The sequence below is a fragment of the Python bivittatus genome, unplaced genomic scaffold (genome assembly GCF_059951505.1).
Source record: "Python bivittatus isolate LINGU-HERP-01145 unplaced genomic scaffold, Pbiv_v1 ctg000560_np1212, whole genome shotgun sequence".
Classification (NCBI taxonomy): domain Eukaryota; kingdom Metazoa; phylum Chordata; class Lepidosauria; order Squamata; family Pythonidae; genus Python; species Python bivittatus.
Window position 1 is genome coordinate 8228687 of NW_028277083.1, and position 27082 is coordinate 8255768.

Here is a 27082-nt window from a genome sequence, read left to right on the forward strand (position 1 = left end):
AGTTAGATCGATTTTGGAATGGGTATGTTCAAGATGGCAGCTTGAACTCACTCACTAGCCCAGTCTTTTTTTTGCCCAGGCATCCTCCAGGTGCGTTAGGGGTACAAACGTACAGAATTCCTAGAGAGCTGTTGTTCTGCTACATTGGCTGGGAATTGGGGAGCCCTAGCCTGATAACAGTATACTATCTAATTTTCTTCTACATGCTATAAGTGTCGGATTCTTTTTTAAGTTCTGGAATTCTACACAGCAGCTTTTCCTCAAGCATGAAAGATTCATTCCCAAATAAAGTTAATAATCCAACATGTAAAAGGGTGCCAGACTGTAGAATGTTGTCTAAACTCCCCTTGCCTTTTTTTTAAAAAAAGTTCCTTTCCCCTCATTTATTACTTAAAACAAGAAATTATCCGAAGATAATTTTGTTGGAAAAGGTACGATAACTTAAAGCTTTCAGATTACTGCAAAAAAATAAAAACCCAGATATTTGCAGACATAATAAAATTTATTTAAATTTTCATGCATTATGGTAGCTACAACTGTAGTCATATGAAATTGAAGGACAATAAACTTTGCTTTGTCCGTACAATGTAGCCTTATGTGAAATGGACGGGAGTTCCACAGTTACAAAGAAAAAAAAAGGGGGGGGGGCAACATTTTAAATTTAGAGCTGTGTAAAATGAAACAGTTGTATGACTGCATGTTTTTGGAAATGGGGCATGTTCTCCTTGGAGCATACCAACCAATTGGAAAAGCATTTTGAATACATTCGGAAACCGGCCTTCTGTAATGAATGTAAGAATGGAGAATGCTGTTAAATAATTTTAAGCACCACTATTGTTTCCTTTCAGGTCATGTTCCTAGCAATGGTATAGATGCTACCTGCCACTTGTCCCCAAGGACACAAGCTTACTATCCTGTTCTTACTGTCTAATGCAGCATTTTTCAACCGTGACAACTTTAAGATGTATGGACTTGAACTCCCAGAGTTGAAGTCCACACATCTTAAGATCACCAAGGTTGAGAAACACTGGTAGTCACTCACCTTTGCTTTCCTCTAGGTTCTTACTTCCTCAACCAAATGCCCGCAAGCTGTGTTGGGACTGTAATTTTCAGAAAGCTCAGCCAAGAAACCCCAACTTCCAAGAGTTGGAACCTGGATAGATCTCCAGATAACCATTCAGGGAAGATGAAGCTAGCTCACCTTGCCTGATATGCAAAAATTTATAGACTGTGCTTGATTCTAACTCAGATTTAAATGACCCAACTCTGAGGATGAGGTGGTAATTACCGAGACAACATCCAGTTCTGCTCAAACAGGGTACACATCTCTCTTACCTATCTTCTATTAGTCTCACTTCAAATCAACCTCTTTCTCAAAAGGAAAAAAAAAAAGAAAGAAAGAAAAACTACAAAGATTCTCCAGGCTTCTAAGTTAAAGGTAGCAGAGGAATTTTTTAAAATCATAAACTGGCACCTGAGCTCAGTTTTCATACTGAATGCAACGCGCCAGAATTATTGCAAGAGTTGTCATATAACAGTCCTACTTGTTTTAGTCACCAGCCTGTGCTGCCAGAAAAGCAATAATGATGATGATGTTCTCCAGGACACAGTGGGAAGATCTATCTTACCCTGCGCCTATACATTTGTGTTAAATTAACTTTTATATATATCTTTCTATAAAGTGATGCAACACTAATGAAATAGTACCATATTTGCATGGATCTATTTTGAGGGTTTTTGAACCACTGTAAAGAAAAGGGTGAAGGAAACTTTAGTACAAGTTTTGTCAATGGTCTAATTGCTTCATTTAAAACACAGTCGGGGATCTGACAAAGATAGGAATCCGTTGTTTAGAAAAGCCAAAGTCATCAAATGTTCAGATCACTCAGCAGGTTAAAAGCGAATGCAGCAGGCGTTACATCTGGATAAAAACATTATTCAAAAGTAATTGATACCCAAAAAGATTTCAAATTGGAGAGTTTATTAACATGGTAATTGTGTTTGTAACATGTGCACGCATGCACACCTGAATGATCTGCCTTGAAAAATGCTTCAGTTTGATGGGAGGGGACAATTAAACATAAATCCTGTAGATTTTTTCATAATTCTAGGCAATTATGTCCACATCACTTACAAAGCTATTGCCAAATCTTTCCAAGGAAGCTGAACTGAGGAGGAGAAGGAGGAGGAGGAGGAGGAGGAGGAAGAAAAACAAAACAAAATGAAACTTTTCAGGGTAATTCAACAGTGGCATAGCAGAGCTCTCAATATGAGAAAGCTGACATAATGTGGACCTTTGCTGTGAAATTTCATCTTTGCAAAATAGAGGGAGGAGATTATCAATGGGAAGAAAAGAAGGCAATGTGAAATAGGGCTCTGCAGAGTCATTTTTAACCCCCTCCTTACAGTATTTGTGCAGGCTTGTCAAAAACAATGCTTAGTCCTTCTCTGGAACCAATTTCAGAACTTTCCCAATTGCAATGGTTTTACCTAAGCAAAAGAAAAAAAAAGATAGAAAAGATCATTAGGAAATGGGTGATTCTTAAGGGTCTCACATAAACAAAAGCAAGAGGTGACACTTGTTAACATTTTTTAAATGCTTGCTTCCGAGGTGGGAAGCCTTCTGGCCTTTGGCAGACTGGGTGGCTGAACTACAGCTTCCAGTAGCACAGCCAACTTGGCCACTAATGAAGGGATCTTGGGTACTGTAGTTCAGCAAGGCCAGAGGATTATTCCCAAAGTGACTTCCTACACAAGGAGAAAAGATGTAGGAAGAAGCCCGCCAATGCTTCATCTGGGGAGCTGAAGCAAGGGAGGCACCACGTCCTCACAATATCCATGGGATGAGATACATGGACAAAGATAGCCTTGGAAATGGGGCCAGTAAGATGTTAAATGGAGCTGTGTGCTTCTGAAGGATCCCCGTCTCCTGCCCACCAGCGTAGCGTCTTGCCCCTCGCTTTGCCATCCAACTTCACCAAGAGTTCTTATGAAGCAGGAAACTTGCTCGCTACTTCGGGCTGCCCATTCCAGGAAAGGCACGACTGGACTGTGGATTGTTTCACGGACCAATGTTGCTCGCCTCTCTTTGGCTAGCCAGTTTTGTGCCTTCACTCCTAACCAACATTTGGCCTTCCTTGGCAGAACTACTGGGAAGTGGTTGGCCCTGCTGCCGCTCAGAACTTGAGCCTCTGGAATTCTGCCGCCTGAGAAGCGTTTGCCACCTGAACGCTCAATGCGGAGCTGAATCTATAGCTTTGGAGTGTTACAGTTAGGAGGCCTGGATCTTGCCCATGATGGCTGCAACAAATAAATTTATAATCATCCTACCCTCGTCTCTTAAGGTGAAGCGGCCCATTTGAGGGAAGTCTTTGAATGTCTCAAGGCAGATGGTTCCTGCCGTCCGTAAACGGGCAATGCATACTTGATCTTGTTTGACAAAACGGGGCCGTGTTTTGCTTTTCTCTCCTGATTTCTTGTCTACCAGACAGATTAAGGCCTGTGGAAGGAGAAGAAACCCAAGTGAAACACCACGTGGGTCACACCCTCATTTTGCCAACAGAACTCCGCATCTTTAACTGCTCTATGGGAAGAAGAACTTCTTTTGTGCAAAAAACTGAAAAAGAAATCCAGAGGTACATTTGTTGTTTCCCCATCTCAAAGAAGCCAGAAAAACTAGAATAGAAATTCTCTCTCTTTCAAAAGTAATTTTCCTCTAGGCCCTTGGTCTGAAACATTTTAAGCTAGTAAAAGGATAGTTTGGGAGTATTTTTTTTAAAGCCAATTAATATGAACATTCAAGTCAAGTCAGTTTCAAATAAAGTGCCTTGGACTGATTTCATAGCCATTACATGGCTTCCCATCTAAGGACAATGGGAAATATTGTTCCTTGTACTTTACACAACAGGTTAAAGTAAGACATAACGTGGCTTCTTTGATTGACTGATTAAACTTGTACCTACCATAGCCTAACAACTCTTGGCAGCTTACATAGCATATAATATAGTAAAAAGCTAAAATGACAAGAAGCATCATGGATCCCCCTCAACTCAAAGCACAACAGTTGGGAAAAATAAAGAGATCAAAGATGGCACAGTGCTGAAGTATAGGAGAATGCCCTCCAAAATAACTCTGCTTTTAACATTTCCCCAAAGCCTTATCATCGACTCCAAAGTATTGGCACTGTCATAAAAAAGCAGTGCCTTCTAGCTTTGATGCCCCCCCCCCCCAAATGTAGGATTATAAGCAGCTTCTCCCTAGCAGATCAAAGGAATGGAGTTGATTCTGGTTGATTTAGCAGGTTGTGTAGATCTAGCCAATGTGGGCTATATACTATGGCTTATGGCTTACACTGGGCAAATACAGCCTGTTATGGCATCTTTAAAAAACATGAATTTAGGCTAAACGTACCTTTTCAACCTGGCCCCTTTTAACCTAAGACATCTGCCCGAGATAAGAAACCAAGGTAACTGCCCTTTTGATGTCTTTGCCACAAATGGATCTTTATTGGTCCCCATATGAAGATGGTCTGCACTTACTGTAATCTCAACTTCTTCAATGCAGGTATGAATATGCAGCACCGCATTATAACCTGGGCAGATGATGGATTTGTGTTCAATGATCACTATCTATAATCAAGAAGAGACCAGTTAGGCTATACAATGAGAGGCTGTCCAATTTGATCTCAAGGAAGTTGTGGAGCAATTTCTTCAGACCTGCCTGTCTAGAGGAAGACTTTTCTTCAGCTGAAATGCATCAGGATGATTAACTGCACTGTGTTACAGACAAGATTTTCTTTAAAATGTTGCTTTCACATTTCACACATTTGGAATTAGCAAGAGCAGGGCTTTAGCTGGTTTAGAAGGGAAGGGAAGACATTTATATCATCCTTTCTGGGAGAGTGACTGAGATGGCCCTAAGCTGTGCATCTCTGAACTACGTCCTATCAATCCAGAGTCCACTGGAGTTGGGCAATCAATAAATTTAAAATCATCATCCAGGAGTTAAGCCAATTTGATTTCAGTAATACCTATTCCAAATTAAAGAGCAGACATTCTTCTTCAGTAGGCATACCTGAGCATCAAAAGTGCGTCCAGAATGACACAGGTTATTAAGATCACAGAGTATAAACCCTGGGAGGATTTCTTCCTCTTCAATTCCTTTCAGTCGGATCTTCAAATTTTCACCTGGAGCTACAGAATCAGTTTCTACGTCGTCAGAAAGGATTCCAAGGACTTCCACGTTGTGCTTAAAAAGAGATCAGGGTGGTCTAAGGCATGAAATGTCACACATGCTAGAAAATATTTTAGACTCAGGGTCATGCAAAGGCTGTAATAAAGTTACCTGTTATCTATATAATATTTGCTGAGTTTTCAGAAGCCAAGATTAATATGTCATGGAATAACAGCATTGTTTCAGGTCACCATGTTTTTTGGCCTTGGAATTATAACAGTCTCCCAAATAAATACTACTGCACGTAAAGTCTCTCCTTCTATCTTATTTCAACTTGATACATCCAGGGATGCATTAAGAAAGTCATCGCCATTCCATATGCACCTTTTAGAAAAGACTATAACCTCAAACACCTTTTATGTTAAATGGAGTCCAATTACTGATGTCAATAAAAAGAATCAGTTAAACCTTCTTTTGAATGTAAAAGAATAGTTTCATACTCGTCGTAAATTCTGAGACTGCAGCAAAACGTTTGTTTTACCTTTTAGTTCCATTCTGTAACATGTTACTTTTTGTCGATGTTATGAAAGAAAAATGCATTGATCAAATCAACTTTTTTTTTTAAAAAAAAAAAGATCTACAAAATCTGAAGGAGATGAAGAGATACAGCTGAAATATGCCCCTGCAAGACTGACTCCTGAAAAGAAAACGCTAACTGGTCATACTGACAGGCTTTCTAAGACCTTTGTGGTTCCTTTTACCCAACAGCCATGCAGATATGTAGATGAACTGAAGCAAGTGTAGAATACAGTGGAACCTCGGTTTACGAACTTAATTCGTTCCGTGACTCTGGCCGCAACCCGAATTGGTCGCAACCCGAAGTGGTCGCAACCCGAAGCAAATTTCCCCATAAGGTTCAATGTAATTACCGTTAATCCGTTCTGGCGTGGAGGACAGGGAGGCGGCTATTGCTTGGAGGGAGAGTCCCCCTCCCTATGACCACGTGTCAGGGGCGGAAAATGGTTGCGGACCACGTGTCAGGGGCGGAAAAATGGCCACGGACCACGTGTCAGGGGTGGAAAAATGGCCGCGGACCATGTCACGGGAGGGAAAATGGCCGCGTATCCTGTTCTTACCCCGAGGCGGAGTTCGCAAACCGAAGCAAAATTTTGCGGCCGGAGCTGGTTGTAACCCGAAAAGTTCGTTAACAGAAGCGTTCGTAACCTGAGGTTCCACTGTACAGTTACATTGCGGACAACAAGCAAAATTATGGCTTCATTTTAGTTCCCTTGATTTCAGTGGGAAAGGAGGCTTTCTAATATAGTTCAGATCATTTGTGAATGCTTTTTTTTTAAAATGTGACTGAATACTGAGATAGAAAGGGGTAAATCTGTAGTCTGTAGGAGCAAGTAATAAAACTAGGCTTCAGAAAGTCACTTGCAATGTAGGGCTTTCTCCAAAGCGGCTATTTCATTCAGATTTCTTTTGTGTTGTTTTTGTATTGTTCCTTGTTTTAAAATGTTTTTAATAGTTTGTAAACTGCCTAGAGTGCTGGAGTCAGGCTGCAAATAAATTTAATAAATCTTCCTCCTCCTTATACTTTACTTGCTGTCACTTTCTTACTCCAGTAACAGCATCCAAAGATCCTCTCTCCTGCTGAATATGTATTTTTTAACCTGGAATTTTGCTTGTTCTTTCCCCAGGGAACTCACATCCAATGTTTTCATTTGACAAGCAAGTTTAACAGTACAGGAAAACATTCCTTTCTAAGACACACATATGAAACATATTACAGTACTTTGAATTTTAAAAAAAGCCCTTGGGGTAGGGGACAGAAATGTCCCTCTTTCTGTTATGAGTTTGCTGGAGCCTCTGATGTTTCGGTTCCCCCAACAGGTAGGACTGCTCTGGTCTTCAGTTTTTGTAAACTAGCACCTAAACATGGCATTAATCCAGACAACCCTCACACCGGTTATTTATAACTTCTGAAACCACATCCCACCCACTAAAATTTGAGAACTGGTGGGAAGCCAAAATGAAGTTGCAAAACAAAGTTCCTTGGTTGAAGGCAAACATTCTGAGAAATATTTGTTTTGAAGGCAATTATCAGGGTACAGAGAATGCCTGCCAGGACCAGAGAGCTATTTAATAACCACTACAGGGGTTAAGAACGAAGTCAATTTTCTTATTTTTCTCTTTAGCTTTCCACATCCTTACAGTAGTACCTAGGATTCTCACTGATTTCACCTGAAGCAGGGAGAATATGTGGCTTCCGAACCCATCTTTAGGATTCTGGAGTTTTCTCCAGCCACAATGAAAATAAAATACCTAATTTTCCACCATTGTAAGACTAAGAACATATAAAAATTGTACTGTAAGCCTTAAGCAAGACTGCATTTTTATTATTGTTAACTTAGCCACCCCACCCCAATATCTCCTGAAAATATTGAAAATCCACATTTTGTCCACATTCTCTTTGTATTAAATACTCAGCCCAAAAGCTAGGCAGGGTTCCCAACTCTCAAAAGGTTGCCCATCCCTGGCATATAGTACAGAGAAGACAGATCACATTTGGTTTTGCTTTTCCGCCAACAATTCAGAGAGGTATGACATTTATGTAACTGCATGAAATCTGAACTCTCTTTCAGGAAAATTTCTGGGAAGGACAAGTGCTAGGGGAACTTCTGCTTGAGGTTTTGATGACCTGATCTCTGTCCTTGGTGAGCAGGCTTTCCGAGTGGAAAAGCAGATGGTTTGAAAGTTATCCCTCGCATATGTCTCAATTAAAATTCAGCAAAGGGCAAGTACCTTCCAGGCAGGTCAAGTCCTAATCTACGTTAGAAGATAAGATGCTGTTTTGAAATGTTCAGACAGAATAATCTGTCCATTTCACTTCTTTATTTCCCCAATCCTTATTTTGTTCCAATCATTTCTGAACCGGCTTGTGCCTCTAGAAAGATTCATGCGAAGTTTCTTCTGAATGATACCTCTTTAATTTCTATTCAAAAATACTGCTTCTGTGGTATGTTTTCTGCACGTGTCTATGCATTTTGGGGTTGCTAATGCAGTATACCTATTTATGCTTTCTTTGTGTGAAAACTGCATTTATGAAACACCGAAAAGGCCGCAAATGCAAATAGACAGCTGCATTCTAGCAACTTCCTTATTTTCTGTCTCATTCAAGCTTCTGTTTCTAGAATATACCCAGAAACCTGGGACTGGTCTAGCCACGGACTGCTTTTCATCTCTACCTCCTGCTTGAGTGCAGTGGACTCAAGGAGCAGAACCCAGGGATTCTGCAGAATACAGCATAGGGCCAAATCTTAATTCCACTCACTTCGGTACATTCGGGAGGAAAAAAAAATGAAACCAAGTGGGTGACCATTGTGAGAAACAGAAGAACCCAGAGGGCAATACTGTAACGGGAGCATCTATTCACTTTCTTCTCTTAAGCCAATACGGCAGCCACCTTCTCTTACAGGAAAGAGGAAAAGAGAGCTTTGGGTATGGGACTTTGGCCTAATAATACAACCTGATCTTCAGCTCACTGATATTCCCTGCAAAATTCATCCACTGTCTTGCAAGTGGTGATTGCCACTGTTAGCTGCTGTTATAAAGTAGCAGCCCAAATCTCAAGGGGTCTTCTAACTAAAAATTGGCTAATGAGCTCAACTGCCTATGGACTGAGGCCTGAGAGCTGCTGATTCTTTCCAGGAGTGAAAAATGGCTTCATTGGGAAAACCAAGAGTGATTTTTGCAGGCTTAAAAAGAAAATGCACTATACCTTGTTTGGCATCATCACAAGCTGCTGCCCTTTGCAAATAGAGCCTGATTCCAGCTTTCCCAAAACCACCGTGCCCATATCCTTCGCGTGGGGGAGGGAGGGAGAGAGAAAAAACAACAACTAGGTTAAGAAAACATGATCAAAACAGGGCCTGATTAACTTCTCAAGAGTTACGATGACTTATGCCAAGTGATTGCAGTCAAATTAAGCAAGGAATCTAAGGTGTATTAATCAAATGCAAAGGCTTCGGGCAGTGTTTCTCAACCTTAAATAAGTGGCTGGCTAGAGAATTCTGGGAGCTGAAGTCCGCCCGTTTTAAAGTTGCCAAGGTTGAGAAACACTGGTTTAGGGGAAGAAATAAATCCAAAACAAACACACAGAAATCAGGATTGTTTTAGACCTACTGTATGTTTTATCACTAGTTAATTTAAGTACAAGTTATAGAGTCAGACTTAGAGATACAGCTGGATTCATACAACACGCTAAACTCTGAAGTTAGGGAAACCAAACGCAACTGCTAAGTGAACTGAAGATGTGATGACTGAACATATTACAATTTAACATGATGGTGTGGTTTGTATAACATGTTATGACAATGTCTGGATTCCCATACTGTAATGATCCACAAGGGACCCAAACCCGTTTTAACGAGCACGTCTTGTGAATCCAGCCACGGGGTCAACATGATGATACAAAACTTCATCCCTTACCACCTCTACTTTAGATCTTCCAAAGGTTCACATGCACACCCAACTTTACAGATTAGCAATCTGTATTTCCATTTTTCCATGCAATCTGTATTCCTGTATTTCCATGCATGCATTCACTGCCCCCTTTTTAGAGGCCTATGATACCAACCCAGAATCTTCACCGCTCCAAACCTTTCGCTTTCACTTTCAAAATAGTCTCTCCTTCTAATTATTGTGGCGAACCACTGAGAAATGGCTTGAAGCTATGAAGTTCCACTATCATCACTAGAACATATCAAATTATTTAGATCAAGGGAAGAACAGATATATGTTTTGTACTAGAGGGATGCAAAACTTTTCATTCCAAACTATTTCAGCATCCACTTCGCACACAACGCTGCTGTTTCAAGCAGCCTGGAATCATTTCACACTCGCACTTCCAAATGCTTTTTTCCCTGGCATGTGAAAAAGGACATTTTGCAAAGTTTGCACTTGTACACCTTTAGATTGCTTTAGTTTGGGGGGGGGCAGGGAGGTAGAAGCAGGACAGCCAGCATCCCATAGTCCTGACATTAAAAGAAAAATTGGCCCGCTAAAGCAACTGTACTGTATTTTCCAGGTTAGTTGCATACCTTATATTTATCAACAATTGGCAGCCTGATTGGTCCATCAACTGATCGGTTGAAGTTTGGCAAGTTATCCAGATATGGAATAAATGGTAGCCCGCTGGAAAAAAACAAAAGAGGGGCAGGGAATACAGGGTCAAAATCTATGCTACATTTTTATTTTAAGACAAAATTTCCATCAGTGATGCATCTAACTTCTCAATGAGCAAGGCTCTTTGTGAGATATACTCCTTTGCATCTGCTTGGGATGATAGTCTAATCCATGTTTCTACTAACGGTGAAGTCAAGGTGTTGGCACGGGGCTGCAGGAGTAAGTTATGCCTTTTAGTAAAAGGTTTCACCACCAACCTCAGAAACACTAAGAACCCAACAGTTTAACCACGAGCTACATATATACTCTACTCCTGGTTCTACCGCTTGCAGAAACTGAGTCTTTTATCCTCAAAGGTCCAATGTAACATCTAGATTCTCTTTGGGCAAACTGTAACTTGCCACTACTTCATCACCCTAGTTGACTGCTTGTGTCCGGTATGCTCTTGCTAGCCCCTGTGTGACCTTCAGAAAAATGCACCATGGTGAGATTGTCCTTCCCTAACTTGGCAGCCTCTGGTGTCTTCAGGCCAAAATTCCCATAACCTTCAGCCAAAACAGCAGTTCTACAGAAACAGTGCTCTGGGGGCTTCTTCCACTAGGGCACTGTTTCTCAACCTTGGCAACTTGAAGACGTGTGAGCTTCAACTCCCAGAATCCCCCAGCCAGCCATGTAACATCTAGATTGTCTTTGGGCATGCTGGCTGGGGAATTCTGGGAATTGAAGACCACACGTCTTCAAGTTGCCAAGGTTGAGAAACAGTGCACTAGGGCATCATAGATGCTTCCACATACTAGTCTGGTTTAGGCTGAACTTGGTTAACGGACTAAAACCTACAAAGCCAGGAACTGGATGTAGCAGTGTGCCTGGCAGATCAAAGCAGAAGGTGGCTTGCTGTCCTTTCCAAAATCAATCTGTCAGCCTCCCAAAAAATCTGCTTTTGGCTCTGGAGGCAAAGGGTGCCATGAGACCAATTAATAGAGATCCACTCGTTTCTCTGCCATCCTCCAAAGGCAGGTCCAGTCTAGCCAGTTGTCAGTGATACAGCTGTTAGTGGTGCAACCTAGGAGAAAACTAATTCTTCCCAGCATCTCTGAACCTGGAGTGTGTATTTGACTGGGCCTGTTTAAATGCAATCGTGCATTTTGTTTCAAGACTTTTTTGCTTTGAATATTGCGCTCTATGGCGAAGCAGGGATCCCATTAAATTAGATACCTACATATACCAAGGACAGAAGTCAGACTGCTCCTTGAGATTCGCTCCAGTCAGTCCTGAGCAGGGCATGAAGTGAATGTCTTTTTTGGGATTGAACCCTACTTTCTTCAAGAATGGCACCAGTTTTTCTTTACATTCTTCATACCTGAAAGATCAGTCACAGGGGAGAAAAAACTTTTACGTTTCATCTCAAAATATGTTTGAGATACATCAGAGTTGAAGTCAGAGGTTAAGTCAAATTCACACCCTCCACCTAATTCAGAAAGTTTTTTGAAACTAGCAGAGACTTCTACACATATTTGCCTTTATTAAAGTAATTACACCTCATCTTTGGACCTTATCTATCAAATCTGCATGAGCCCAGCTCCATTTATAAAAGAAGAAGCAAAATGACCCCCATCCCAGCATCCAACTTTGGTACAAAGTAAATATAGTACTTACCTTTCGTTGCTCCAGTTCACAGTTGGGTCATCCATTTTATTAATGAGAACTATTAAGTGTTTTACACCTGCTGTTTTTGCTAGCATGGCATGCTCTCTCGTCTGCCCTCCTTTCTCAAAACCAGTTTCAAATTCTCCTTTTCTTGCAGAGATTACCTGATTGGAAGAAAAATCAAGTTAGCCCTTTCGAGCGTTTGGCCACAATGCAATCCCCCGTTTGCCTCTGGTCAGTAGAATGATCATCAGATAGCTCTCAAACTTAAGGCTTTGCATTTATGTCTTATGCTGAGAATTGCTACAACCCCACAGGGTGCCGATCTGAGCAATTTTTTGGGTCACTACTTCTGGTTTTATAATATCAGTCTCCTTAACAGGTACACGCTGAGCTAAACAGCGTCCACTCAAACAGGTTACTAGATAGCTACAAGAACTGCACAGGCCCTTTATAGATTGCTGCAGCACAATTATTATTAAATAACAGTTTTTATAATTTTATGACTGCATTAACAGCAAAAATAAACAACACAATAATAGCATAAAAAAGAACAAACTGAAAAAAATGAAGGGAAAAAAATCTCTATAATCGGTCCCAATGAAAAATACTAATATATAGCAAGCTTAGCCCTTTCACTTGTTAATAGAGACCATTCAGAAAACCACTGCTCCATCTTCTTGTTTTTACAGTATAAGAACATTTCAAAGATCGACAGAGAACCTATCGTTTGAACCCGCTCTTTAACATCTACATGTTTTTACTATATGTTTTTTAGCAGGCTTTACTGCTAACTTCTCAGAGACCTTCAGCTACTGGGCAGTTTAAAATTTTAGATCAATAAAACAAATAGTGCAACTACCAAAAGGGAAAAAAAAAAGGGCAGATCAATTCAAACAGTTCTCCAACTGATCTGTAAACAAGAAAGGCTCTTACCAATACAGCTAAATCAGCTTGAGAAGCACCACCTATCATATTTGGAACAAAGCTCTTATGCCCTGGGGCATCTAAAATTGTGAAGTGTTTCTTCTCTGTTTCGAAATAGGCACGGCCCACTTCTACTGTTTTCCCTTTGTCCCGCTCTTCCTGGTTTGTGTCTAAGGCCCAAGAGAGATACCTATTAAAAAAAATAAATAAATAAGAAGGGAAATATCCAATATAAAATTGACTGATTACACTTATTTTGGGGATTTATGATAGGTCCTACCCTAAAACGTATCCGAGCATTCTCAGCATTTCCAGCAACTAACTTAAATGCTTCTATACAGTTGTGGATTTTATTTCAGGCTTTGCAGGGCGGCATGCAACTCAGGAAAGGGCATGCAGGGGCTATCTGCAGGGAGGGGGGTAAAGAAAGTCAAGATGCTGGCTACAACCATGTGACTGAAGCCACACCCCCTTTTTACGTGTGTTGTGAATGGTGACCACATGGACATATATATGCATTTTATATATGCAGTTTGCCTCTCGGTTCTTCTAGGTTGTTTCATCAATTTCTCAGCCCAGCTTATAGACTTGGCATTTCCTCATGGTCTCCGCTCCAAGTGGTAACCAGATCCAAGGTGCTGCTGCTGCTACTTTCCTAGGGAAAATCTACTCTGCTTGGCACATTCTCTCGGGACAACTTTCGTTCTCCTGGCTTTCAAGTCCTTGTCTACTCTTTGCTGGGCAGTTGCCAACTCCCTGGCAAGTATCCCTGGCTTCTAGCCTTTGCTGGGGGGAGGATGGGATTCAAGGTGGAGGTTCACTAGGAGACACAAGATCTGTCTCCTCCTGATTGCAAAGAGACTTTCTTAGCTGCTAATTGCTAAGAACTTGGCAGAAGAGCTAATCTTCCTCTGGGGGCTCTTCCTAGTGGATGAACCCAGACAATTATAAATCAAATTTATAATTAACTGTACAAGAACATAAATTGAAATTATTCATGATGATATTATACCAACACTGGGGATTCCTTAAGCAGGCAGGGGAATGTTTTGGATTAGTTTTTAGTTGCATTACATCCATTCCTTGTGCAGACAATGCCCAAAGTCAGAATTCTAGACCAGTGTTTCTCAACCTGAGCAGCTGTAAGATGTGTGGACTTCAACTCTCAGAATTCCCCAGACAGCATGCTCTGCACACATGCAGCCCATTCATTTCTGCTCTCTCTTTCCTGCTAGCTACATAACTAAACAACCTAGAAATTGCTTTTAGTTTGCTGCATCAATTTACAGAATTGCAAGCCAGTTTTATCTTGATGTACAATCTCTCATGTCTTCTGAAGTGAGCAAGCTAGGTCCTGGTTCAAACCATCAGGAATTCTGAAAACCGGTTCAATCATCTGGAAGGCATGAGGTTAGGACAGGCTGTCCTAATTTAAAGTGGGTTAAATTTTAAAACGTAGGCTTCATACCAGGTTTCTCTGTTTTTTTCTTTAGCTTCTCTTTCATATTTTTCAAGTGTTCTTTTATCAACCATGCCTGTCAAGTACCTGAAAAGAGTTTTGTATATGAGTTATGAAGAAGAAACAGCCTATATGTAAAAAGCAGTTTCAGAAGAGTTACATTTTTTTTTTTAAACAGTAAATAGAACGAAATGGATGGAAGTGCAACTGAACCCAGTTTGGTCAGTCTGTGGTTTCCAGAATGCAGAACTGCATATAAAGTAGGTTATTCAAAAATTGCACTCAGAACAAATTGGGAAGATCAAGAAGTGGCACATTGCAAAGTGAACAGAACAGCAATAATGCCTATCAAATTTTTAATAAGCTCTCCCAAAAACAGAAACGTATTTTGTACTAAAAGTGTTTCAGATTATCAGCTGTAGTATTCTTTGATTATAGTTACACCTTTCGACTCAGACTAAAAGGTCAGTTAAGAGAAGCCTAAGCTGACTAAATCAAATATGTATTTTTCTTTTTTCTAGATGTGCAGAAACATTCTAGTAGTTTGGGGAAAAAAATTACTTACATTATTTGTCCTCCAATTGTTGATTTTCCAGCATCTAAAAAAAAGATACACAGACAAAAGATGTTTAAAGTCAGCTCTTCGTGAGCAGCTAAGCTATTTAATTCATTTTGGTAAAGGACTCGATTTTCCCATCAGGATATGCTTTTGCCCTGCATAATCACAGAAGGCTAATAGTTTAGGATGGACTTTTACTCTGAAGAAATATCTTGTTCAGATTATATACCTAGGAAGTTTCTGATAGGTAGCACTGGTTGTACTAAAATTAGTATGTAAACCGTTTTCTATCTATCTATCTCAGTGTTGTCCAAACTTGGCCACTTTAAGATGAGTGGACTTCAACTCCCAGAATTCCCCAGCCTGGCTGGCTGGGGAATTCTGGGAGTTGAAGTCCACTCATCTTAAAGTGGCCAAGTTTGGACAACACTGATCTATGCGGTCTCTAGGAGTTGAAAAAAAGTTGATGGCACATAATCAACTAATCAAACCATTTTCAGGGTCTTTATTTTTCTTTAAAATTTAAACTATGGAAAGCAAACATATTCTATTCAATCACGGACATGCAACCTCTGGCTCACCAGGTGTTCCTGATCTAGAACTCCCGGCAGCCTCAGCCAGCACAGGGGCTGGTGGGAAATTGTATTTCAACATCTGGAGAAGCACAAGCTGTCCACCTCTTTACTGTGTCCCCTTAACACGCTTACAGGGTAGATCACATCAGGAAACGGACTCCATGGAGGCCCAGAACGCAACAATGTCTGAATATTGGCTTCAAAGCCGTCTCCCTGGCTCTCTAGAGCAACTTACCTACATGTCCAATGAACACCACATTTACGTGTTCCTTCTTGGGAGCACCTGGGGGAGCCACCATGGATTTGGGTTTTGGCATCTCCTCCTCTTCCTCCATCATTTCCTGGGTGCCCTCTTCAATGGGCCCTGCATCACCAGAAGGGCCACTTGCTAATTCGGGTTCAATGATTTCTTCTTTGTGGTCCCACGATTCCTCAGGGGACATTTCTGTTTCTCCATTTTCTACTAGGATTTAATAAATAGTTACTTGAACGAGAGGACTGCTTTTCAATTGCTTTCCTGGGAAGGGGCGGGGGGAGAGAGGAGAAGGCTTAGCAAGACAACAAAGCCGTTGCCTGTTTAAGTTCCAATCTTTATTTATTTTCCTCTGCCCCACTGACTGAGTTTTGGGGTGCATATGTAAAACTTCATTTTCATAGAACCCACTTGGAGCTGATTGTGATACAAATGCTTTTAAGTAAGTAAGTAAATAATATAAAGCAAGCTACTATTCATAAGATTTGGCTATTTTAACACAGAAGTCTTTTCAACTACAGTGCCAGGAATGCCGAAAACCACCACCAGACCATAAAGTTTTAGAAGAGTAAACAGTACACTGGAATTCACTAATGAAACTGTTTATGAGAGCTAGTGAATGCTAGTCATCTTTCCTTTCTCCTAGGGGGAAAATTATTTATTTTCCTATGAAAACCTAAAGTACTGTATGCATCAATTTAGGAACTGAAAGCAAGCTACCATCACAGTCTTTCTTGATGGATTAGATGACAGCTTCCATAATGGTTAGCTAAAGGACACCAAGCTGGAAAAGGTTGACAAGGGGGAGGGTCATTTGTCATTCTCTGGCTCAAAACAGCTTTATTAAAGGAGTGCAAATGCAGTACTAGATCTCACCCAAAGGTAAGGAAAGGTAAGGACTTGGGGATGTCCTTATCTCAGAACTGCTTTCTCCACATGACTCCTGAAATTATTGATCTTCTTCTCTGTCTCTGCCACGCACATGTCCATGAATAGTCACCCCTAAGCATTGTTTCTCTGGAACAGGAAAAAACTTGTACTGTTCGTATTGCTAAAAGGAATCTTTGCTGATCTACCGCAAATCATCTGGGACCATCACTAACCAGTGAGCTACCTATTGTTCTAGAAGAACTGCAAATGCAATCAACTTTGAGCACCCAAGCTTTCCAAATTTGTGTAGCAGTTCCATGAACTACACTGGATCATAACAAGAGACCAATTAGGAAGCACTTCAAGATTGCAAGGCAAAGGGGCCATTTCAAACTATGCTATATGGTTTCTTACCAACTGGTTCTGAGATTTCCATACCAATGGCAATGTTTGACCCTAGAAGAACAGAAAGAAGTATGTTAAAGAAGTAGCATGACCTCAGTTGCCCCAGTTCACATTCTTTTTGAGCATTTGATTAATTGTGTAAAGGTTTCACAAATTTGTTTCCCAATCCCAACAGCTTGGCTTTAGATTTGTCACCAAAAAAGGAAAATGTATTACCTTCACAAGATGGCAGATCTTCTTGGGATGATTCTGCTGATGCCCCTTAAAAAAATATCCAACACTGAAATAAGTATTTGGTATAACTCTGGTGCAAGTTCAAGAACCAAAGTAGCTACTGTTCAGAAGGAAAGGCTAAACTGGTTTGCTCTTCTCCTATTCTTTGAATACTTAGGATTCTGAATTCAGATGCAAATTCAGTCCACACAATGCATTAAGATAAAACCAACCAAGCTATCTTATGACGTGGAGGAGGAATAAGGAATAAACAGAATATAGCATGGAGCCTGGCTTTCTCGATGTTGCTGAACAATACCTTCCAGAATTCTTCATGATTGGCTATGCTGGTTAGGGCTGCAGGGAATTGCCGCTCAGCAACATCTGAAGGGCCACCAGTTCCCCAAGTTGGTTCAAAGCATGAAATGAAACATATCCAACCTCCCCCTTGTGCATGTATTTGAGCAGGGAAAAGAACAAGAACAAGCTTCACCACTGCTCACTGAAGTATAAATAATAATGGTCTGTTGTTTCCTTTGTGGCCAATTTATTTGCAGCGTGGCATGCAAAAACCTATCCAATTGACCTACATCAGTGTGTGAACCAGACGCAAGACACTGATGCTAGCAATTTTGTCCAAAGCTGTCTTCCCATTATAGTTCTGTCAGACAAAATGCTCTAGAATTTTGTTTCCTACCAAAAATAGAAAATATTTCTACAATCCTACTGTTCCATTTTCTAAGAGGACCATTATGCAAAGCTGTCAAGGCTGAACAAATCCAAATCAAAACCTTCACATCTTAAAAGCTACCGAGCTTCACGAAGTCTGGATCCAAACTGTGGTCTAGTTCCAGTTAAAGAAAAATTAAATTCAGTACAGATCTTAACAATTATTAGTCATGCTTTCAGGAACATCCAATCCCAACAAGTAATGTTTTCAGAGATTTAACTTTTTAAAACTACCAAGGTGGGAGAATTATGACCTCATATTCTTTTGGAAGAGCAGAATAATAAAAGCTATACCAACACCAGTGAAAGGGAAAAAGCGTCTAATGACATATTAGAAGCTGCCGTGCTCTCAATAGTTCTCCATAGTTCTGTTGAAGCATCAATGTGCACTTTGTTTGTGACTATTGCACAACCTGGCTGCAATAAATATTTAAACCTGCAGGACTTTTCCATTCTCTTTGCAAAGGAAATTTTACCACAAACACTGGACAACATCCTACCAGGCTTGTAAAAACACATTTGCTTGGTTGCTCCTTATAAATAAGATCAGCAAACAGGCAAGAAAGCTTCAGTAAATTGGGGTTTATTCTCGTTCCCCATTTTCAGACCATCCAAGCATAATATTTCTATTTGCTTTGGGAATTTAATTAAAAGACACATATATTCTATATAAATACATTAAGACTTGCTGGACTAAAACGCAGGGAGATCCAGGTTCAAAACACCACTCCAACATGATGCTCATTGGGTCACACACCATTTCTCAGCCGAACCCAGCTCACAGGCTTATTGTGAGGATAAAACAGGGGTCAAAGCACACCACCCTCAGCGTTTATATCAATGCAATAAACAAATGATAATAAAATGTTCAAATGAACCAACATCAGTTTTATCATGGAAATATAAGCCCCATCTGAGGAACACTTGTCAGAAGACCGGTGAGATTAAATTCAATTTCTATAGATTCTGATGCTGGAACATGGAAATTTAGATCAAACTGCTGAGCAATATTACTTTAGAGGTTAATTTGGTGCCAACTATATCACTTGTGTGTGGCTTTAAAAAAGTTGTGGAACTTGTTATTAAAACTCAAGTGAGAATTTGATGTTCCAGATTGGATCCCAAGATGTTCAAGTCCAGATGGAAGATCTCTATTTTTCCTGGAGAAGGGAAGTCCTGGTTATTTTGATGACTGGTTGGCCAGATTGTAAAAAAAACCATTCTGATTTTTAGGCAGGTTACTCTTTCTCAGCCCTAAGAAAAAGCCTTCTAAAAATGTTGCCAAGAAAACTGCAGGAAATTATTCATGTAACTGCCAGGAATTAAGACTGACTTGAAGGCCAAAAAAAAAAAAAAGCAAAAACATAACCCCCAAACCTTATATTTTGCCAAAACAGGTTAGTGAAGGTTTTTGAAAAAAAGCATGTAACAACAGCCCAGACTGAAATAGTTTTTTAAAGTCAAGATTAAAGTCAATTAAGCCAGAAATAAAAATTTAGAGGCATCGGGTGCCATTTGGCCAGTGGTAACAAACCAAGGAAGTAGAGAAGTTACAGGATAGAATATTTCATTGTCAACACTTAAATGCCAAATGATAAAAGCTATAGTTTACTGCTGGGTTAATGTCCACAGGTATTGGAACTTTCCCTAATCACAAATGCATCATATCTGTTTATTGGTTCTTAAAGAGTAAAAGCCTCTTCATCCAGCTAGATAAATATTCACTTTAGATAATACAGATTCTGATACAAAAAAACTTGTTCAAATGAAAGCTGTTTACTATTTGCAAAATGTTGCTCCAAGCATTTAGTCTTCAAAAAAAATACTGGTCCAATGTGAATTCTATAGCTACAGTTCTGCAGTCGTACTAATGCCCTTTAGTTTATTTCCAACCATTTTTATCAAAAGTTTCAGAAGCCAAAATACTGAACACTAAAAAAATCAAAGAGCTGTACCTGCTAGAACTCCTTTTAAGTTGCTAAATCTTTAGTAAAACAATAAACAATAATTAAAACAATCATCTTCTGATAACAAGGGGCAGAAAGTGGAATTGCTTAATTCCAACATAGAGGCAGGGTGGAAAGAAAAAACTGCTGTGTTCAAAGTAACAGAATTACAACCACTGGTTAAGCCAGAATGCCTTGTTCTATCCAGATGGATGGAAAAACCATCCAACCAACAAACCTCAAAACTTTCTCCCATTTATTTATTTTCATTCCACTCCCTCAGTGGGGAAGTCAAAGAAGATCCTCAGAAAAAATTACAAGGGAATCTGATAGGTTGCCCTTTAGGTATGATGTCCCCAAGCGGTTGCCGCCTCAAAGAATCAAAATCAGCACTTTTGATTGGTCTTGGGACTTGATAAAATACTCATTTGACCCAGTCTCAGGAGTCCTGTGCTGATAATCTGAACTAAAATTCCTGATTCCAGAAGGCTGTCCCACAGTGAAGCCATCCAGATGCAAGGGGATCTGATATGGTTAAGGGCATCAAATCTCTATCTCCAGATATGACCATAGCTGGTGCATCACTTACACTTTCAGAAGAAGCTCTAGATCTCAGGCACTGTTTATGTCCTTAACAGGAAAGAATGCTCTCTGGGACGGATGGAGAACCTGGGTCCCCAGGGCCACATGCAGTCCTCCAGAGCCCCCTCTATCCAAATCTGCCAAAGATCAGTTGAACAACTGTCAACCATCTTGAAGTGGGAAATGCAAAGCTGTAGCATAAAACAGGATTGCTGTTGTGTAAAAAAAAAGGGAAGAAACAACTTCCTAAAAGCCAGAGGGGACCCTTCCCCCAAGTTCCACACAGAGAGCTTTGAACCAGTGTAGCTGCTGCCTTCAAAGATATTCTGGGACCCCTGGTAACCTCCACTTCTGCAGGCATATGAAGTTTTCAGTAAGAGCCTGGAAGAAGACACAACCCACAATTGGCTGTGTCCGCATAGAGAGACCCTCTCTTAATTTTAGGAGTCATTACTCCGTAGCTCTTTGCAAAAGTTACATTATTCCCAAGCAACTTCTCCTACCTGCCTTTTTCTCAGAAGGCAGAAGTTAAAACAGTTTACCCTGGGCTATGTTATTGATGATCCCTGCCATACGTTGGGAGAGACTAAAGCAAGCGTCACCAAAAACACAGACGCACACAGAAAAGTGAACTGAGCAGAAAAACAGGAACCACCTTCTCTGTGATGATTAAATAAAGTCCAAGGTAAATCTAAGCATTTAATGAAGTCCAATTATAGTCACTGTACTTTCGTTACAGGAGGAGAGCCGTGTTGTTATGGTGGCAAAAAATCAGGAGTCAGCAGCATCTTTTCCGACTAACGTATTAAAAGGCACAAGCTTTTGTGAGCTACACCTCATGCATCTGATCAAATGAGCTGCAGCTCGCAAAAGCTTATGCTTTTAACAAAATTCGTTAGCTGGAAAAACTGCTAGCAGACACCTGATTTTTTGCCCTTTCTTTGGTTTCAATCACATCTGCAATCTTCAGATGAATATCTACATACAATACATGTTACAATTTGTCAGCAACTTACTGACACTGAATAGGCGAAAAAATGCTTATTTAAGCAGATGTGACTGCAGAAAATATAAACATTCTGACTTGTGATGAACTTCTGGCTGTCTGAGGCTCTTCTCCCATCTTTCATTAAAGATGAAAAGAAAAAATCCCATCCTCTCCACTCTGCAAGTTGAGTGGTACCGAGTCCCAATCTATTAAGGGCTAAGCATGTGGTTCCATACCCCTATCAGAGGTACAGCCTGGGTGTCTGTGTGCTGGTTGATGATATGCAGTTCACACACCATCAGGAGTAATTCAGTCAGTAACAAAACCAGTATCTTGTGCTCAACATGGAATAAAAGAGATGTGAGACCTGCTGCTACCCTGAGATTGCAGTACTTATGCTTGCAAATTTTGCAGTGCAGAACAGATGGCACTTACCTTTCTTTGGACACACTTTGATCATTGCTTTTCACCTATCAGTTAGCAAAATAGGATTAAAAAGAAACCCACCCAGGACTTATCTACACCTACAGCTTCATCCTAGGTTTTACTTAACCCTGAGAATTATGCACACAGGAATGACTAAATCAAACATTTTTTTACTATCCTCACACTTGGCTGAGGTGCGTGAAATGTTTCATGCATGGAATTTCATGAAACATTCGAGTGCAAAATGGGGAGAAAGAAGCTGCTGCTTTGTGTGTTCGAGAAACATTTTTAGTCTGTAATGGAGTATTTCAATCTGGAATACTTTTGCTTCAAACTCAGAAAGTTTGCAAAATCTAAAACAATGGTTTCATATTAAAAACAAGACATTTCACAAAACGTCTTCAAAACAAAACTTTTGTGTGCAGACGGACACGGATGCTTTAGATACCCTTTAAAAGACAACATTTGGAAGAATTCTGCCTTATTGGGATCAGACAACAGGCTAATGCAGGCAAGCTGCTGAATGGTCTCACCATGAGAACTCCCTCCCAGAAGCAGCAGTTAAAGCCGAGCATTCCAAGCAGTTTGCTAAATATTGAATAACATTAATAAAAGCATTAAGCCCTAGATTCCAATTTCTTAAGACTGCTATAGGGTTATAGCAAACCCAAGAGCTCCAGCTTGAATGAGATGTTCAATGCAAAGGTTCTCTACTCATTTAGCCACAGGCAGGAAGATAAAAAAACAGAAATGATTGGGCAGTCTCCAGAAGCATCCTTGCACAATCCTGATAAGCATATGAACCAGCCTACATATGATCAGACCTGAAAAAAAGAGCCAGCTAATCAGGTCTTCCCCACTTTGCATCAATGCCTGCTGTGGTGCCCACCTTGTGGAACATTCTTCCCCCCTCCCTCCCAATATTAGAAGTCTCCATTCCTTTTGACCCATCCGAAAGTCCCTCAAGACTGGGTTATTATTATTTTAAATGTATTAGCCGCCCAACTCCAATGGCTCTGGGCAGTGTACAAAACCGAATTTTGTACATAAAAACAGCTAAAAAAATTACATCAGCCAGACAGCCCAGACTAAAATGATCTAATCAACAACAAAATCAACAAGACAAAACATCAACCCCAGGCCTGGGACCAAAGCTAGGTTTTCAAAGCTTTTCGGAACCCTAGGAGAGAGGGTGCTTCCTTATCTCTGGGGGGGGGGGGGGGATGCTGTTCCAGAGGGTGGGGGCCACAACAGAGAAGGCATGCTTCCTTGGTCCCACAAGATGACAATGTTTAACGGAGGGGATCTGGAGCACACCCACTCTGCTGGAATGTACTGGGCAGGCAGAAACGAATGGAGACAAATTGGATTTAAAAGCAAAATGCTTAAAGAACACTGCTGCGATGTATGTTGAGGGCATCACTTTACATCTATAATCAATAGGGTCAGGTATGATTTAATTTAGGGTAGGATAGTAAACTAGCAGCCCACAGAAATTTTAAGACTTTAACTCCAGCAATCCTGTGCCATTAGACTGGCGGGACTGATGGAAATTGAAGTCTAAAACACATGGAGGCTAAACTGCTATAGGCATTTATCCACAATCCAAGACACTGGAATATTATGAACATATTTAAGATGAGAAGGCTCGATAAAACTACATGAGTGAAAATATGGGGATTGTCCAACAGTTTCTGAAATTCCTGAAGGGAAGCAGAAAATTGAATTCAACAATCGTCTTTCCACAAAGCCAGTTTTGCTATAACACTGAAAATCTGAAGTAGCTATTAGAAAGTAGCCTGTTTTATAATTCAGAGTTGTAATACTCTCAGATTTTACACCATGGCTCAGGATACACCTGATACTGAAGTGGAAATTGGAACTCCCTCCCTTCTTAATCCCACTGCCTCAAGGCCTGCTGCAAGAAATACTAAGACTCGGTAAGGCGTAAGCAGAATACAATTAATGATGATCAACTCAGCAAGGTATTTTCTGACCCCAAGTTAAATAGGCATAAACTATACACCTGTCTGATTGATATTCCATCTTTGCTCCAAGAGTTCAAGGAGGCTTGTCCCATCAACCCTGTGAGGTAGGTTGGGCTGAGAGAGAGCAGCTGGCCCAAAGTCACCTAGGGAATTTTTACGGTGAGGGTAGACTTCAACCTGATTTTCTCCCATCCTAGTAACCACTACACCACTCTGGCTCTCATCAAGCAACAACATAAAGGTAAGGCCAGTTAGACTTATGTTGTGGAGAGAGTTCCCTTGAACAACAGAAACCCAGTGGCAAGCTGCTATAGAGTGAATAAACTGGTAGTTTGGTATGTTATCGGAACCCAGCCACTATTCCAACATATGTAAGCCAAGTCAAACTATAACATGGCTTATGTGTTTGGGCAGGTTATATGAACACTGCAACTGTATTTGGTTACATGTTTAGGGTTTAGCATGCTAACTAAACACATGGATTAATGGGCTTCTTGCATGAAACATTATTAAATATTTTTATCCCACCTTTTTTATATATATATCTCAAGGTGGTGAACAATACTCCTGCCTCCTATTTTTCTCCACAACACCCCTGTGAGGTGGATTGGGCTGAGAGACGGACTGGACCAAAGTCACCTAGCTGGCTTTCATGCCTCAGGCAGGCCTAAAATTCACAGTCTCCTGGTTTCCAGGCCAGCACCTTCACTACACCACCAAACTGGCTTTATAATGTTAGACCCTTCCCAATTCACAGCACTCTGCAAGGAACACTTCTACTAGTCTGGCTATGCACTGCACAATGAGGATTGAACCTCCTGCTTCTAAAACACCCTCACGTTTTGCTGCCCTGAGGCTTGCTGGCCTACAAATAACTGAACCAGCCTGGAGCACTGAAAAGTTCCTCTTAGTTGCTGAGCCCACCTTATCTCAAAGACTTGAGTTTTCCAGCGAGAGAGAGAAGCCTTGTTGAAAAAGTCAAGAGAAACGGTAACACAGTGATAGCCTATTCGAAAGGTGGCTTGAGAATGAAGAGAGTCCTCCGAGCTGTTTTCACAGCAACTCTCTGACTACCAGGAAATACTTTCTCCCTTCCTCCCCGGCACAGGCAAGAAAGGTGACGTCTCTCCGCCACACAAGATTGCATCACGGGCCAAGGGGGTGCTCTGAGTCATCTCTTGGCTCAGCTGCCCCAGCTCGTATGGCTTAACGCTCCACAGCAAGAAGGGAAACCTGTCTTTCAGAAACACTAGTGGCTCTCACATCCCCTCTTCTGGAAGCCACGTTGCTAAAGGCGGGACTCGGAAAAAACCCCTCCAAAAGTCCTCATGAAGGTTGCGTTAATGACCAGGGAAACAGTGTCTCCATCGCCGTTCAAGCATGCCTGGGACAGTCAGGACCATTACTCTGTTTTTTTCCTGCTATCCTCCTCTTCCAACAAGGGTGGAAAAACAGTAAGAACTAGGTCATGCCACAGGTGCCCTCTGGGTGTTTCGGAGTGCAACCCTGATCATGCCACCTGGGCAAAACATGGGTCAAGCAATCTTGCAAGCATCAGGCGCCAAATTCTCAGGAGGGAAGGGAGCAGAAGCCCAGCCTCTCCAAGGGCAAGACAACCTCGGGCCAACCTATTCTTTCCCCTGAGTTTAGTCTGAACTACCTTGCAGGGTTGCTTGTGGGGGGGGGGGGGGGAATCAACAGGGCACAACCCTTCCTCTGCTGCCACCTCACCCTCGGGGGGAAGCTCTATGTTGCTGGCAACCCTTTCAAAGCCTTGGGAAGCAACCCCCCTCCCCAGGTCTACCTCAATATACGGGGGGCAGCACTCCACTGGAAGTGGCAAGAAAGGGGGCTCGGGGTAAAGGATGCACCTGGGGTGGGCAAGGCCAGGTTCACATCCATTCTCAGCCACGGTGGCTCCTGGGGTGCCTACGGGCCGGTCCCGCTCGCTCAGGCCGACCTACCTCACAGGGCTGTTGTGGGGATCAAGAGAGGGAGCGCTTAAAAGAGTGAAGGGCAGGAGAGACCCCGAAGAGCCGCCGGGATGCCAGGCCGCCCTCTGGAGGGCCCCTGATGGGGGCAGGCAGCCGAGCGGGGAGGGGGCTTCACCACCGCGCCCCCGAGTCCGGCGGCTGGTTACCGCGGCGGGCGGGGGCCCCGCGCCGAGGCCGCCCGGTGTCGGGCCGTTCCGCGGGCTCACCGTGTGTCAGCGACGGGGGCGGCGGCGGCGGCGGCAGGCCCGGCGGGGGCGAGGGGGGCGTCGGCGGCGCGGGCCCCGGGCTGCCCCTCAGGAAGGCCGGCACGAACTCGGCGGCGTGGACGTTGGGCACGAAGGGCTTGGCGTTGACGTTGAGGTGCCGGCTGAAGGCCGCGCCCAGGAGCTGCTCCTCCTCGGCCTCCAGCTGGGCCGGGCCCGGCGCCGCCGCCGCCGCTTCCTCCTCGGCGGCGGCGGCACTGCCGCTGCCCGGCTCGAGGTCCGCCTGGTCCCAGCAGTCGGGCGCCGAGTCGCTGCTGCTCCCGCTGCCGTTCGCCTCCATTTTGTGCGCCCGCCCGCTCGCGCGCTCGCCCGCCCGCCCCCCTCACGAGCCTCTGCGCTGCCGAAGCGCCTCCCTGGCGGGGCCGCGGCGGGAAAGGAGGGAGGGCGCGGAGCGGCGGGGACGGACGGCGGCAGGCGGCGGCGGAGGCGGCGGCGGAGGCAGCGACCCAGTCCTCGCTCCGGCCACACTCCGCGTGCGCCCCACCGCCCCGACGCAGTATGGCCTCCCTCAGCTGCCGTACGCCTCGCCTTCCTCCGCGCGCAGGCGCAGGCGCCGCCTGGCCGCTCGGTAGTCCTGCGACCGCGCGCAGGCCCTTCCGACACGCGGGCGCCGCCGGGCCGCTGACTACAACTCCCGAAAGGCCGCGCGCCAGACTGGGGCACGCCGCACGGGAAGCACAACTCGCTGCCTTTCCTTTCTTTCGGCTCCGGCCCTCCCTCCCGCTCGCGTGGGGTTCGAGTCTTTGCAAAAACAACAATCCCCAGCAGCCATTGCGCAGTTCTTGCGTTTTTCTCTCTCTCTCTCCCTCTCTCTCTCTCTCCGGACTTAGGAAAACTACAGATCCCGAAAGGCTTCGCGCAGCAGCCAAAAGATGAGAATTCGCGGAGATGGCAAA

The 27082-nt window shown here is 42.6% G+C and overlaps 1 protein-coding gene across 2 annotated transcripts; it reads right to left on the reverse strand.

Annotated features, from left to right (window-relative positions):
• Nucleotides 1–1964: 1964 nt before the first annotated feature.
• GSPT1 (G1 to S phase transition 1) lies at nt 1965–26706 on the reverse strand. Of its 2 annotated transcripts, none has more exons than XM_088148137.1 (15): nt 26130–26706; nt 17274–17318; nt 17067–17108; nt 15765–15989; nt 14961–14994; nt 14405–14482; nt 12946–13126; nt 12019–12173; nt 11582–11722; nt 10278–10371; nt 8957–9037; nt 5074–5247; nt 4539–4628; nt 3331–3499; nt 1965–2490 (listed from the first exon to the last, which is right to left on the reverse strand). In XM_088148137.1, exons 1-15 carry the CDS (start codon nt 26464–26466, stop codon nt 2438–2440), a joined length of 1899 nt encoding a protein of 632 aa, XP_088004263.1. In that variant the 5' UTR covers nt 26467–26706; the 3' UTR covers nt 1965–2437. The 2 variants fall into 2 exon arrangements, with proteins under 2 accessions (XP_088004263.1, XP_088004262.1); XM_088148136.1 differs by having other exon boundaries at nt 15765–15992; nt 26130–26705.
• Nucleotides 26707–27082: the final 376 nt, after the last annotated feature.